The 14,764-nt window shown below is 31.5% G+C and overlaps 1 protein-coding gene across 1 annotated transcript in view; it reads right to left on the bottom strand.

The window, feature by feature from the left end:
• Positions 1-1,352: 1,352 nt before the first annotated feature.
• Positions 1,353-14,764, bottom strand: part of LOC123561793 (homeobox protein Hox-B1-like) — an 83,809-nt gene continuing 70,397 nt past the window's right edge. The window contains exon 3 of the mRNA XM_045354399.2: positions 1,353-7,063. Within this exon, the coding sequence (XP_045210334.2) occupies positions 6,705-7,063 (359 nt within the window). The 3' untranslated portion in view covers positions 1,353-6,704. The remainder of the gene's footprint in view (positions 7,064-14,764) is intronic.

Here is a 14,764-nt window from a genome sequence, read left to right as displayed (position 1 = left end):
TCTAAGACGTGTGGACTACATGTAAGACTGGCCAAATATATTATCTCTTTAAATAAAGTTATCATCATTAAATCAACGTCCAAGTATTTCCGCCATATATTCTCTAATTATCCGTCATATATGTAACCACAGTCCATACTGTATCAGGAAATGAAGTCAATTGAATTTTGATATATATTTTTGGGCGTGGTTTTACTCGCTACCGCAGTTGAGAATGGTGAAAAGCTATTGTTGTTGCTTAATTCATATGTAACCTATATGTTTTTGTTTGTTTTCTAGATGGAATTTGCTGTCTGACATGTTTTTTGTTATAAAACTGCATTTTATTAAGGTGACATGGACTTACATAAAAGACAAACTATAAATTGAGTAATTCTCTAAATCATTCCATCTGGTAACAGGTGGTACTGAGTCTCACACCATAATGTCATACCAACCGAAACCTGCGCCCATCAGGCGGGTCAAAGCTTTGATTCTTTAAATGTACCAAATTGAGGAAACCATCCAGCTGGCTATCGAAAGGTCGGTGGTACTACCCAGGTGCCCGTCTGTGGTGATATAATGCACGGAAGGGGCACCTGGGGTCCTCCTCCATCATTTAAAAGCTGGAAAGTCGCCATATGACCTATAATTGTGTCGGCGTGACGTTAAACCAAACAAAACAAACATATAAATGTTCCATTTGGTATTCAGCCTACCAGACCTTTCCATAAGTCAGAAAAGGCGAAATGTAGTATACATGCATCTTGGTGATTTTTTATGTGGATGTTAGGTATGCTAATTCTTATCTAGTTGTCCGAATATAGAGTGTTAAGTTTTATTATATGGTCTTACGACAATAGTTATTGAGTCGTCATGTGTGTCTGGGTTTGTTGAAAAAAAAAGAGTCAATATTTGTGTGTTAAGTTTTGTTGAAAACAAATGTAGAGTTGAACTGGGATTCGGATATGTGATGTCAAGTTTTGTTGAAAACAGATATTGATTCGAATTGATTGTCTGGATTTGTGATGTTTTGTTGAAAATAGATATTGACTCGGAATTCGTTGTCCAGATATGTTAAGTTTTGTTGAAAACATATATTGATTTGAATTGGGTGTACGGATATGTGATGTAAAGTTTTGTTGAAAACAGATATTGACGCGAATTGGTTGTCTGGATTTGTGATGTTAAGTTTTATTGGAAACAGATACTTAGTCGAATTGGGTGTCTGGATATGTGGTGCAAAGTTTTGTTTATGTGGTTTCATGTAATACAAATCTCTTTCGTGATTTTAGAGTTTTGTGTATTAAATGAAGAGGCTGATATAATGGCGTCTCAGGTAGCGATAATGGCAAAAAAAGAACAAACAACGATAAAAAATTAACAATGTATATATTTACGCCTTCTTATATATTGAATCATAGTACACAAAGTTTGACTAAACAACATAAACGTTAGTACAGAAAATATTCATTTTTTTTGTGTTTCACATGTTTCGCATGTTTAACATTTATCACTCCAAGTTATATTGGTATTGATTTATTTCATTCACATTGCTCTTGACTGCAATTATAGCACCTAACTGCACAGTCTGAGACTTGATATATGGTCCATGTAATTATGTGTATTTCTTTTGGAAATGCATATTCTGAACTGTCATTTTAGATTTATCACATTATGCCTGAAACTTTTCAATGTATCAAACCTGGTAGGAATGTTTTGAGTAAATAGAAGGAAATATCTAATAAAATGAAGTTTGGAAAGAAAGAGACTGTGGAAAAAGACATTTAAGAATAATTACTCGTGTATGGCAAAAAATTTATGCGCCCATTTTTTCCAATGTTTAACATTATTTATCAGAAAGTCAAAAAAAACAACCGATTATTCATTTTTTCTAAAACTTGGAAATCAAAACATCCCTACTTCTTAAACGTAAATTTGTTAAGAATTTTACTACCAAACCCCATGTTTTTATAAATAGAAAACATATAATCATTAAACTTTAGAATTATGTGATTCCATGCTTTCATCAGTAACACCTTTGCTTTCAGTTGTTTACTTCTACACCACCGTGTCCTTCTAATCAACGTTCAACTTCTAATGTGTCTATACACTGGTTTGCGAAAGTATTAGATAAATGTATTAAAAAAACAAAGAAAACAAATTGACAAGTATAAAAAAATAAACACACCAAACCACTGAAGTGAATTTGCAAGAGATGTTGACTCTTATTCTTGTATTAACGAAAGAAATCAAAATAAAACATGTTGATTTTTTAAGAAACCAAACTGAAGCGTTAGTAGGAACAAACAATGCTAAAGACACTCACAAAAAGCAAATATCATTTAAATCTTTGTATTGGAATTAAGATGTATGCTTTAGTGTTTGAGGTAGAAATTCTCTTTGATAGCACAACATATATTTCAGGACGATTAAGATATCTGCTTCAATCATAAAGTTTGCATTTATGTGAAAAAAATAAGAAAAGAAAACCAAGACTCTTAAAGCTTTTATCAAGTTAGCCTGTTAAACTACACACTTTAAATTTTGGTTTGAACTGGATATAAAAAAAATCTGAAAAAGACTTGACATCGTTATTATCGAAATTTGTAAAAAAACAACTGTCTTTAAAACAATTCGAACTTGGGCGACTGAAAATTAGTAAAAGTAAATTTCTGTGACAAACATTTTATAAATCTAATAAAATATTGACGTTTGTAAAACTGCTTATTGGTAAATAATATAGGAAAAAAAATTCATACATTGCCATGATGATAGCACTTGTTTCGCCTTAATTTTGTTAATGATAAAAACAAAAATAACGATTGAAATTGAATTTTTGGAATACGTTACTGGCTAGAGAATAGTGACATCTTGCATACTTGCAATTATGAATTTTGATATATCAAAAATATTTAAAATAAGTATATTCTAAAGAAGTAACCAACATCTGTTTTGTTTCGGGGCTATCTGAGGCTGCTACGCTTCCTTTGTGACCACAACCAGCTGATACATCAAACTTATAAACTGAAAGGCAATGTCAGTCCATCTCTTACATCAATGAAGAAATATGAGGCTTTAAGGAGTCTGTTACAAGACTTTCTAAATAAAAGAGTTGTCCATGATACTATTCATGATACTATTCAAAATCCCAATAGCTTTTTATCCATCTCTTACACCAATGGAAAGACATGGTGCACTCCGGTGTCCGGTAAATATGAGAGTTGTTCAATAAATTCTATTTAAATCCCATTTTTTATGATGTTTATTCATCGCCTACACCAGTTGGGAAACATGGAGCTGTTCGGGGTATTGTACAAGACTTTCTAAATAAGACATTTGTTAATGGTACAACTATAAAAACCAAGATTTGTTTTCTGTAATCACTGTCATAGAAAATGAAATGCAAAATACTTTTTAATCTAAACTTAAGAAGTTTCAAGTTAAAACATGAAGAGCTGAATTAGGTTTGCAAGTTGTAAGTAATGAACCACACACGTTATAATGTCACATTAGATATTAAACAACGTTTAGAATAATAAAAAAGTTTATGCTTTGAAAACGACAGAATTAACATGATCTACTCAACATAACGAGAAAGAAAGTTTTCAAAAGTAATATTACAGAGCATAATTATTTCAGCAAATCAAAGTGAACGAAAAATCCTTAAGATTTTCAATATTGAAATGAAAAAATGGCAGATCATCTTGAGCATGTACTGTAGTAACAAAAATAGTTCTTTGACTATTTTCACTGATGAAATACCGTTAGTAAAATGTCTCAAGTACAAAAATGTATGAGATATTATTTTTCTGTTAATATTAGTTAAGACAATGTTTGTTTTCGACGCTCTGTGTAGAAATCAAAGTAAAGTCAATCAACCTATTTTTAACAAAATGAAAAAAAAATCTGCAAACTGGTTATGTATCAAATAGAAGTAAGTCTTGTACGTATCTACTGTTAAGTAAGTCGATTGAATTAAAAGCCTTCCAATTTTGTACCAGATGATGTGTAATTGCGTTCATCAATTATTGCATTTTCTTCGTCTATGCAACAAGAATATTTTTATTTGTTTTCGAATTCTCTATCATACCATTATATTTTTCTGACACGTTCAATTTAATACGATGTTTTTGTGGGTATTTATAAATATCTTAAAGTTTTTGTGTCATTCGCGCTGCTCCTCTTCTGTTTTTGTTTCAGAATAAATTGCGGATTCGCGAGTTACTTGAACTTATTTTTTTTTACAGTTGAAGTAATGCTTTACCACATAAAAGTCGAATGAGGTAACGCCACAAGATTGATCAGTATATGTGTTAAACTAAAATTGATCACTTATGATCTTAACTATAAGCGAAGTCATTAACACACTTAGAAAAATTAAAAGTTAGTCTGACGTGTTGTAAAAGCGGATCTGTACCCGTTCATTTTTATTACGTTGAAAAATAAATAATATCTTTTTCAGTATGTATGTTAACTTAATTACAACCCTACCCATCCCCCACTCTCAATTTCAAGGCTTTGCGAAAGTTAATTTTTACCAAAGCTTATGCTTTGGTAAAAACTGTTTATACAGTAATGGTAAAATGTACATTTAGGATTTTGTGTAACGTTGACGTTATGGTGAATGACAGACCGTCAATTTTCGTCACTGTGAAATGTATCCAGTAAAGTAAATTTGATAAAAGATTCACTATACCTTTGTTAAAAAAAAGTGAATCTACATTTTACCGACCAAGTGTTTTCCTTATTTTTCAGTTACTATTTTAAAACAATATGTGTTTTCTATACTTTTATATAAATAACAAATTATAAATCCAAAATATGGCGAATGATATAATAGTGACGATTCATTTTCTTTCTTATTCATTTTATTTTAATATTTAACATGAATATTTGCATTTCGTAGCTCACAAATACCTTCTACGATTTAAGATGAATACACAATAAAAATAAATTGAGACCGAATGTAAAAAATGAATAATAATGATTTATTTAAAAAAAGCAGAAATTCAGAAGATATGATAGAAAATGAAATTTCCGGGGTTTTTTTTTTGCCGCATATAGACAGTTTGTGATGGTGCAGTTGACTGACAGAGCGTCGCCTTTTATTTACCAAGGCACAAATAATATATATTTGAGGATTTTTCTCTTGATTATACACAACAGACATAATCGAAATAATACATAACTATTATTATTGTTGTTTACTTATTTATTAATTTATTTATTAATTTAGGTTGATCACTCTACTTAGGTGTTGCACGTTAATTAAATTAGAATTTTAAAATAAAACAGTTTTGCTTTTAGCACGCCTTTTGTTAGCTTATATTCCTCTTCTCACATTCATCTTTTTGGATTAGATTGTTAAAAATTACGCTTATTTTTTTCCCGGCTGATCAGCATTTGATAAATAATTTGAAACATAAAAAACTGTAGACAAGAAACACTGCTTCTTCTTTATGAAAATCAGTAAATTTTTGGACAATCGAAAACAAATTTATTCGGAACAGTTCAAATTATAGAATAAAAAGATATGCTCTTGGAACTTCTTCTAAATTTGCAATTCTTCAAAAAAAAAATTAGGTTGTAAGTCTCGCACAGATATGAAGAAAGAGAACTGTTTTTAAAATATTAACTAGATACTCTTTTGTTATATACTGACCAAAAGAGCTAACCCGTCAGTTATTATTTTGATCATGTGGTAGCACAGATAACTAAACTATATCCAATTAAGTGTTAAATTTTGTGACAGATATTTTATATTTGTTATCAATTTTTTTTACCGCCATACATTCAAAATTTTATGAAAATTTGTTTGCCAGGGAGAGTGGGGGTGAGGAATCATGTCAAATGAAATCTATTATTTTTTGGCAAATATCAGAATGGCGGGTTAGCTATTTTGACAAATATAAAGAAGTGAAAGCCATGCAAACTCTGCCACCGTTCTAGAAACAGATAAACATAATCCGGACAAGTAACAAAAATATAAGTTATGGTCGACAAGAGACTATGTTCCAGACAAATTAAAGTACAATGAGATACATTTTATTCCATTATAAAAATAAGCAGAAAATGTCAACAAGTCGTGAACAAAGTGAAAACATGGGAAAATGTGAAATATATTATGCATATTAGTAAATTTTATACACGTATAATATCGCAATGTCACACAAAAGCATGAAAATGTTCAGTCTTTACAGGAAAATTCGCGTATAATTGACCAATTTTCGACATAGGTATCACTTGAGCTCAGTTGTGTGCTAAATTGCGGATATACAACTTAGTTTCTAAACGACTAGTTCTAACTTTAACACATATATTCGTGAGCACTTTTAACCGTTGTTGTAATTCACATGAATCTGTTCGGAATTTCTCAAACAAATTCCATATTGCACATAATTTTACCAACGACGAAACTGACAAGATACAACTGACTATGTTGACGCCATGTTTTTAAACGCCACGTGATATTTCAAAAGAAGTCACGTGTTCATGTATGACTAGACAGCACAATATGGCGGACATAAGTTTGGGTTCATGACAATAAACACTCCAAAAATAACTCCATTATGAAGAGTGCAGGAATTCTTTGAAACGATTATGCAATTATTGTTAGGACTTTCACAGAACTATCTATTCCGGCTAGGAAAGTAATAACTATCCATTCCAGCTCGGAATGTTTGTTCGTTTTACTATTTGAGGGTCAAATGCTCAAGTATTATTTATCTCGTATCATGACACATGGCTATTGAATTGACACCCATGGAGTCAAGTCCTATTTGACAATTTTCTCTATTAGCAGAGCTAAACTGGGCTTCTCTCATTCGCTTTTTCTGTTTCATTCTCCGATTTTGGAACCATATTTTAACTTGTGTCTCGTTCAGTCCAAGCGAAGCGGCGATCTCTATTCTTCGTGCCCTTGTAAGATATTTATTAAAATGAAATTCTTTTTCCAATTCAGTAAGTTGTTTGTTAGTGAAGTTTGTCCGACCCATGTTCGAGCCTGCACCACCGGCGGTCTGTGCTGTCTGAGCTGCGGGGTAACCATAGTCACCGGTCTTTGTTATAGGTGGAGCTGTTGCTGAAAAAATGAATGGTAAGAATTTTATGAACTATACTAACGAAAACTTAAGTTAAATGTTTTGCCACTTATAGCAAAACACATTATCTTTAGCAAACCAAAAGACTAATAAAACAATAGTTACTGCATAAAGAACTTGTTTTCTAGACAGATATGTATAAAGTATAATTGTACCGTATAACATCTGTCAATAACTTTACGATATATGTATTGTTTCAATTACCTTCTGTTTTTCTTATAAGATTTTTCTTCTTTTCTTTTCTATTAAAATTTGTTCCTAAACTGTTTTTTCTAATATGAAAATTTTCCATTAGGTTTTCTTTTTAAATTTGTTCCAAACTGCTTTTTTACATGAAAAACGTCCATTATTTTTTCTATTAAAATATGTCCTGTTTTTTTTCTAATATGTAAATTTTCCATGATCTTTTCTATTTAAGAAAATATTCTAAGATAATAAAATTTATTGCTCAAGGTAAAATAATACTGCTTCTTGTATATTTTAGGAACTGACTATGACCGCGTTTTGAGTGCGTGTGATTCGGTCCATTTTGAGAAAATTCATTAGGGTTTTTATAAAGTGTATTAATTACTGTTATCTATAAATTGTTCTTGTTAAGGATACTTTTGATGTCATTCCTGAGTTTTGCATATTTGTAAATTATAAGTTCATTATTTTGCCTTATTATCTTGAACATTTTAAAGTTGCTTAACATGACATGACACTGTATGTACTGCTATACAGTCGTATTTTGCCTCGTTACTTCAAAAATCTTCAAAAGTTACTTTACATGCCACAGTACTGTAAATATTGTTATACATTATATGATATAAAACAATGACGTAAGTATCAAATCTGAATAGTTAACAGTGGTCGAAATTTCGTTAATGTTAATTAGCTATATTCAAAAATTTCAAATTGATTCTAAGTACAAAATTGAAGAAAAACTGCTCTAAGTCATTTTATTCTTTAAAAATGTAACAAAAACAATAATTATGACAATGAACGTTTTTGATGTAAAATTCAGTTTCAGTCCTCACGTTTTAATGAATTGTAATATAATATGTATGTCAATTGAGGTCAAAATTTAAAGGTATCTCCGAACATGGAAAGCATGTTCAGGTAAGGCGACCTAAAATTTGCAGCGCCAATGGTCGGTTTGCATAATGTGGTAAAACGTTGTATGTTTTAAGTTACGATGGTAACTGTTACACAAACATTGACACTTACAATACATTGGCCCACCCATTAGACACTAATTAACATTACTTGTCGTACATAAATATCGAGTCACCTAGTCTATTGTCGTTAAAGTTAACTTTAAGTTTTAGAGGCCTCCGATTTTTGCCATTTCATGGTTTGACATTCATTGCTTGTCTTGTGCCGCTACTTCTGTACTAGCTTGGCAATTATAATTCAAAAATACAAGTCCCCCAAATTTCGAAGTCTGCATGTCACAAATTTAATGTGGTTGAACTGACATTTTCACTTGTATTAATAATTGTAGGAGGATGTTTTTTGTTTATGGTATGAAAAATGAAAGAAGTTTTCCGGATGCTTCGTGGTGATTCAGTCGAATAAAAAGTCTTATATGCTACTTTGTATGTTTATAAATGATAAAAAAGCATATTAATATTTTTGCATTTTAAGATTTGTTACAAATAGTGTCACAATTTAGATGACACATTGTTTTTGATTGAAACTTTTTACTGAAAAGCAGAAAGTAAAAACTTAAACTTAAATGACATTTATTAGACCGTTATTTGATTCTGTTCTGTTTTATTTTGGCGTTTCTTATAGCACAAAGCATAAAACATTATATAAAAACACGAAACCATTAGAAAAGTAAGAAAAAAGAGCTAAATATTCCCAGCTTCAGAAATATTCTAGGTAAAACATGTCTTTATGCGTTGAATAAAACGAATAACAGCTTTTGAATCCATTGTCTACATTCAAGTTAACGCAAGTAAAATACATCAGCCAAAAGGAATAACTGTTTGCACAATAGACGTCAATGCTTGCAGGGAGTCTACTCGTTACCTTAATCTAAACCAACATTTTTGAAACCGTATTCATCTACCAGAGCATAGTTTGTACGAGCAAAACAACATTTACGACGACGTCGACGACGATGAAGATGACACTTAAACAGAACAACAAATTTCATTTTCATTTAAACTGGAACGTTAAAGTGTTATTCATTCATTTCTAATTCTTGTAAAATGTTAGAAAGACATATAAAACTTTTTACTTAAAACTCTGCTAAGATCAGCTTTTCAACGAATTATTCTTTACTATCAGTACATACATTCTTTTTAAAATTCAAAACTCATTATGTGTGTGACTTTGCTAAAATTACAATGTATGCATACTTCGGTAAAGGTGATGTCATAAAATGTAAATTGTGATGGTTACTTCCATTGAAGTGAAGTCTAGATTATGTGCCTGGCGACTCGGAAATTGACAGCTTTATACCATTTATCATTACAGATTTATGCGTGAAAGTAACATCAAACGGCGGTTATAATAATTAATGGTATTAATGTATAATTTTATCGTATTGTTTTTGCTCACTTTAGAAATCATAATTATCAATGCGGTAGCAGTTTTAAAGTTTATGCAAATGAAACGTTGCCGTGAAGTGTGTTTGAGGACTACTTTTTGCAGTGTAAGAATACCATAAAATATGTATTTAGTGTTTATATATATGTAATGTGTTTGCTTCATGTAATATCGACGCCGCATTGTCTTTCTTAGTTTACCAAGTTTTATTTCAATTGAAATGGTGCGTAAATGTCAAATATTAAGAATGCAGGGAGTGTATATTAAATATTTGCGTGTTATTATTCAATGTACAATGTTGGGGGAAACAAAAAACAAAGTCGCATATCCGATACAAATTGGCGCGTTCCAACAACGCTTCCTTTCAAAAGCAGTGTATTTATAGATGTGTAAACGACATATATACATGGAAGATTTAAGTATAAAACGACAGAAAACACAGGACAAAACATATTAGCCTTTGTCCTGCTATATTTCTAAAATGGACTGGTCTATCATTCAGTTTGGGCAGTACCACTTATTATTCAAAGGGGAGTTCACTAAAAAATTACTGACTGAATAGCGAACAGTGCATGCTGATCTTGGTCCGCACTGGCCGCTATGGCAAAATCACTTGCCACCAACAGGCTAAAGGTTAATGAATACAGTCTTGTTAAAAAAAAGATATTGTTGCCTCATTTCTAACGGTTTCGCTACGCATACATCTCTCCTACAGACATCGGTTAGAAATGTCAAAGAAGCCAGTCAACATTTCTACCAAACATTTTTATTTTTCATTTGAAATATTTCTACTAAACACTTATTTTGAGACAGAGTGCTTCTACTTGTAAAACCTTCGGTCGACCTATTCTTCTCTCGGAACTAATTGATTTTCAGAGAAATGTTGCCGACCGGCTTCAAAATGAATAACGAGAACAGTTTCGATTATATTATTTCATTTATCTTTTAAATAAATTCTAAGCTTGGTGTTCACAATATGTCACTGGAAAATAGAGAACTTACAAAGACATAGGCAATAACTCAACACTTTCAATTACACGTTAAAGAACTGCATATGGATGCTAAAGAGTATGAAATGTATTAATTAAACGAAGTGTTATAACGAATTAATTAAGGTCAAAGTGTTAATTTAATTGCAAAATACTTTTTATGTGTTTTAAAGCAGTTTAATCCTGTGTAAATATTCAGAAATAAAACGGCGTATAATTGTTAAGTTAACGCTTTTGTTACTAAAAATCTTCAAAATATTGTCATCGGCCGAAAATTACATAGTAATGATTTGAATTCATGCGAGTCATTTTACTTTTAAAATGAAACAAAAATAGGACAACACTTGTGTATTATTTAGATTTAAAGTAGTGAGATATGGAAAACTTTTACAAACATTGTAATGATTGAATGTGGAATGGTAAGATTGCAAAGAATAATTTAATTTCTTTCTGTGGTAAAAGTCCGTTTGAACATCTATTATGAAACAGTACAATATTTTTTCGGTGATGTGTTTAATCTGATCTAAAGTTTGCCCTACAACAGACACAAAGTTCACCAGTAGACTCAGACAGTAGTTAAAACATCCACACGTACTCTTGCCAGAAAAGTAAAACCTTAAAAGTCAGCCACTCTGTTGTTAGCAAAATATCCTCTCGAAGACATTTTTCTTCCGACTTCTCAGCCGAAGTTATCTTGTTAGCAAAGAGAGCATCAATCACTATAGCACCTTGGTCTGTCGGCAATACGGCCGAAACATGTGAAAATGAGAAAAAGGAATTAAATTAAGCGGAAAGATTAATAGAGCGTCGTCAGCAATTTTGGGGCCTTTGCGTCTTTTAAGAATAAAGGTCTTATACTATTAAGTAAATGCCTAATCATTCGAAGATGAAAAACGAGCAGGACAAAACCCAGAATTGCTCTGAAAAATGCATCTGATCTTTATAGATATACGGAATTTAGAATAGTTTCTTCTATCGCTTTTCAAATTTCTATTGTTTTGATGTAAAATACTTCGTCTCCAAATGTACAAAATCCAGAATATTTTTTTTATATAAATCAAACACAGTGGTTTGCGCCTAACAAATTGCCTCGACGAGTTCCTTCTTACAAATACTCACATCTTCGATTTTCGTGGATTTCTCTTTAGTAGCATTATACACTTCAACTTTAAATTATTATTTACTCAGATAAATAAATGAACAAGCGACAAGTAAAATATATAAGAAAAATATATTTAAGAAAAGGAAACAATACAAATTAATTCAAAACATAGAAAAAATTGTAACTTCTTATATACTTTATTGTAAAACATTGTTTACCAATGATGTAAAACATTATTTTCCAATGAGGAAACTTAAATAAATTAAGAGAATTAAGAAAATATATTTAACGTTAGAAAATACGAGGAAGAAAGCAAAACTTAGGTTGTATTTGATGTGATTTGTATTCACAATGCATGTCAATACTGTTTGAAGTTTTGTACATGTCATTATCTCGTGATTTACATGATTCTGAAATCTTTTGTGTTGCGTCTCAATAAACACGTGCTCGTTAAACATTCAAATTTGATCTTTCATTTAAGATTCGAGCATGAAAATAGGTGGATGAATGGTAAAGTAAGGTTTAAACATTAATATATGAAGTACAGAAGTATCTTTAAATCTCTTTCAATATAAAGAAAAATAAGCTGCGCCGTAGTAAGTTCAGTGTTTATATCTCTCCCTCCATCGAGTCCCTCTACCTTGAATGTCCCAGCTTGGTGCTCTTTCTAATAATCGCCATCTTTTAAGAAGAATAATCTTCACAAAATGCAATAAAGAACTGTATACTCTATCTGCCGAAAGTTTTGTATTTTATTTGGAAAATATCAGATGACAACGCTCCCAACCCGATCCCGCCTCTTTTCCAGCAGAATTCGTTACTCAATTTTCACTAAATAAAAAAGTAAGAGTAACCGTTCAGTATTCTTTATAGAATAAAACTCCTTTCTTTCAATTTTATTCCGCTGCATTTTTACAGTATGTGTTTCTGAAAGTCACTTTAACCCGTAGCCTGCTGGCGGCAAGTGATTTTGCCTTTGCGACTAGTTGCAGACCAAGATCATGGTCTGCACTGTTCGCTATTCAGTCGGTAAATTTTCAATGAACACCCTTTCGAACAAAAATAGTACTGCCCAAATCGAATGATGGACCATTCCATTTTAGAAATTTAGCAGGCTTATAGTTAAAAACAGAATTGTGAATTGTGCAAAACGAAGCACGCATCAGCAACCTATCACGTTAAGTGCAACGTCAAATTAATGATGAAGCACGTATTACGTTGGTAACAAATTATGGTAAATATAGATATAACTTGTCGCGTCATTCCTGGAAAATACAGTATGTAAATATGCGTGAAATAGAGATTTTAATTGCTATTCTAGTCTTTGTGTGATACCATATTAATGCCATGGTGAAAAACGTTAGAATTTGTCTCGTCATACCTAAACTCTGTTTTTCTTCATTTTGCTTACTCGGCATCAAATTATGTCTGATGTCTGGCGATGTTTTTCATCAAGCAGTCCTTCAAATATGCAAATATGTTTGTAAAATAGCAATTTGAAACTAATCTATATATTCTTTATTCTCAGAATATACTAGTAACAAGTAGGAGAATTATTCAACGCCATATTCGTTTTGATTTTCGACTGTATTGTGCACAATTTTGTTATAGCCGTTAGAAAATTGTAGGGTTTCTTTTTTTGTAGAAATTCAATGGAAATTAGTTAAGGTACATTTTTCTTAAGTTAAAATAGAAGCAGTATTCCCTCCTTTTTGTCAAACGTTTTTTTTTTTGTCTCTAGAATTCGGAATCTCTTAATGGTTTTCATAATGCTTCCTACATGCAAGATTTTTACATATTTATTTTTTCCTGCTTTGAGTTCAGGCACATTAAACAACATTTTATTCTGTTTAAGTATCTATTCTCTTTTGTATAACTTTTCTATTTCACATGACAGGTAAAAATGATGTATCTGTGAGAATGCTGGACAAATGGTTCCGTCTTAGTGAGTATAATACGTTGTTTACCTTGCATTCGAATCCAATATTGCGTTTAATTATGAGGATAGACAGGATGAGAATGACAGACTTGTTTTAGCGATTGATTGATAGTACTCTTGCATATTGCTTTTGCCATCGGCTTATGGATTGGTAAAGTGATTTCACTGGCATGAATGTCACCGCGGAGAGCCGCTACGGGAGCACATGCAATGAAACAGTATTTGTCGCCTTTTATAGGCCGTTCTGAGGTGAGTAAAATGCTCCAGGTAGGAAAATGGTTTAGAAACATACTTGTTTTACTATAAATAAATCAATTTATTGGTTGATTGTTTAAGCAGTTGATAAAACAATGGTTCTCGGCTGTAATTATTTTTTTTCCTGGAGAAACTGTTCAAGTGAACACCAAGGAAAACTCCATATATAGAATAGCTATATAATCATATATCAATTGTATGGTAACATGTGGGGCTTTACTCAAGTGTAATTAAATAGATTTGGCTAGATCAATTACACTGCATATCAGTATTGGTGTTGTACACAACAAATACAGAAACGAATTCTGGGTTTTAGTAAAATGTAATGCTGGGAAATGAGTTCACTAAAAGTGTCAATGTTGAAAAAAATGTATTATTTATATTATAGCAGGATTAAAGAATTCTCTTGTGCATACTTAGAATTTAGAAAGATGAAAAAAGATGACACTTTTATTTCAGCATTTCTTTCTTGTCCGTTTGTTTATATTTGAATGTAAAATATGTTTCAGATTAAAGACAGTATAAGTGTCTGTATCTATATAAACCAATAAACCGCCGACGACCGCCGTTAACACGATCCAAACAGTTTTCATTGTAGCTTTTCTATTTTATAAACATTACAAATTAAACATCTGAAGTTATGAAAAGTGTCCATTTTTCAGGAATTCTTTTGTTCTATCAGTTCACCAGCAAGGAAAGTTAAATCTACAAATCTGGAAATGGCAGTTTCCTTTAAGATAGTGGACCCGTAATGACACTCGTTAATTTCCGTGCGATTACGTATACTCCGTATCTTACTTCGGCATTCTTCGTCGGTCACATGACCATGGAGTTTCCTACCTGCCGGAAAATGGCG

Source organism: Mercenaria mercenaria, chromosome 10, assembly GCF_021730395.1.
Source record: "Mercenaria mercenaria strain notata chromosome 10, MADL_Memer_1, whole genome shotgun sequence".
In the NCBI taxonomy this organism is placed as follows: domain Eukaryota; kingdom Metazoa; phylum Mollusca; class Bivalvia; order Venerida; family Veneridae; genus Mercenaria; species Mercenaria mercenaria.
This window is presented reverse-complemented; position numbering and strand designations above follow the sequence as displayed.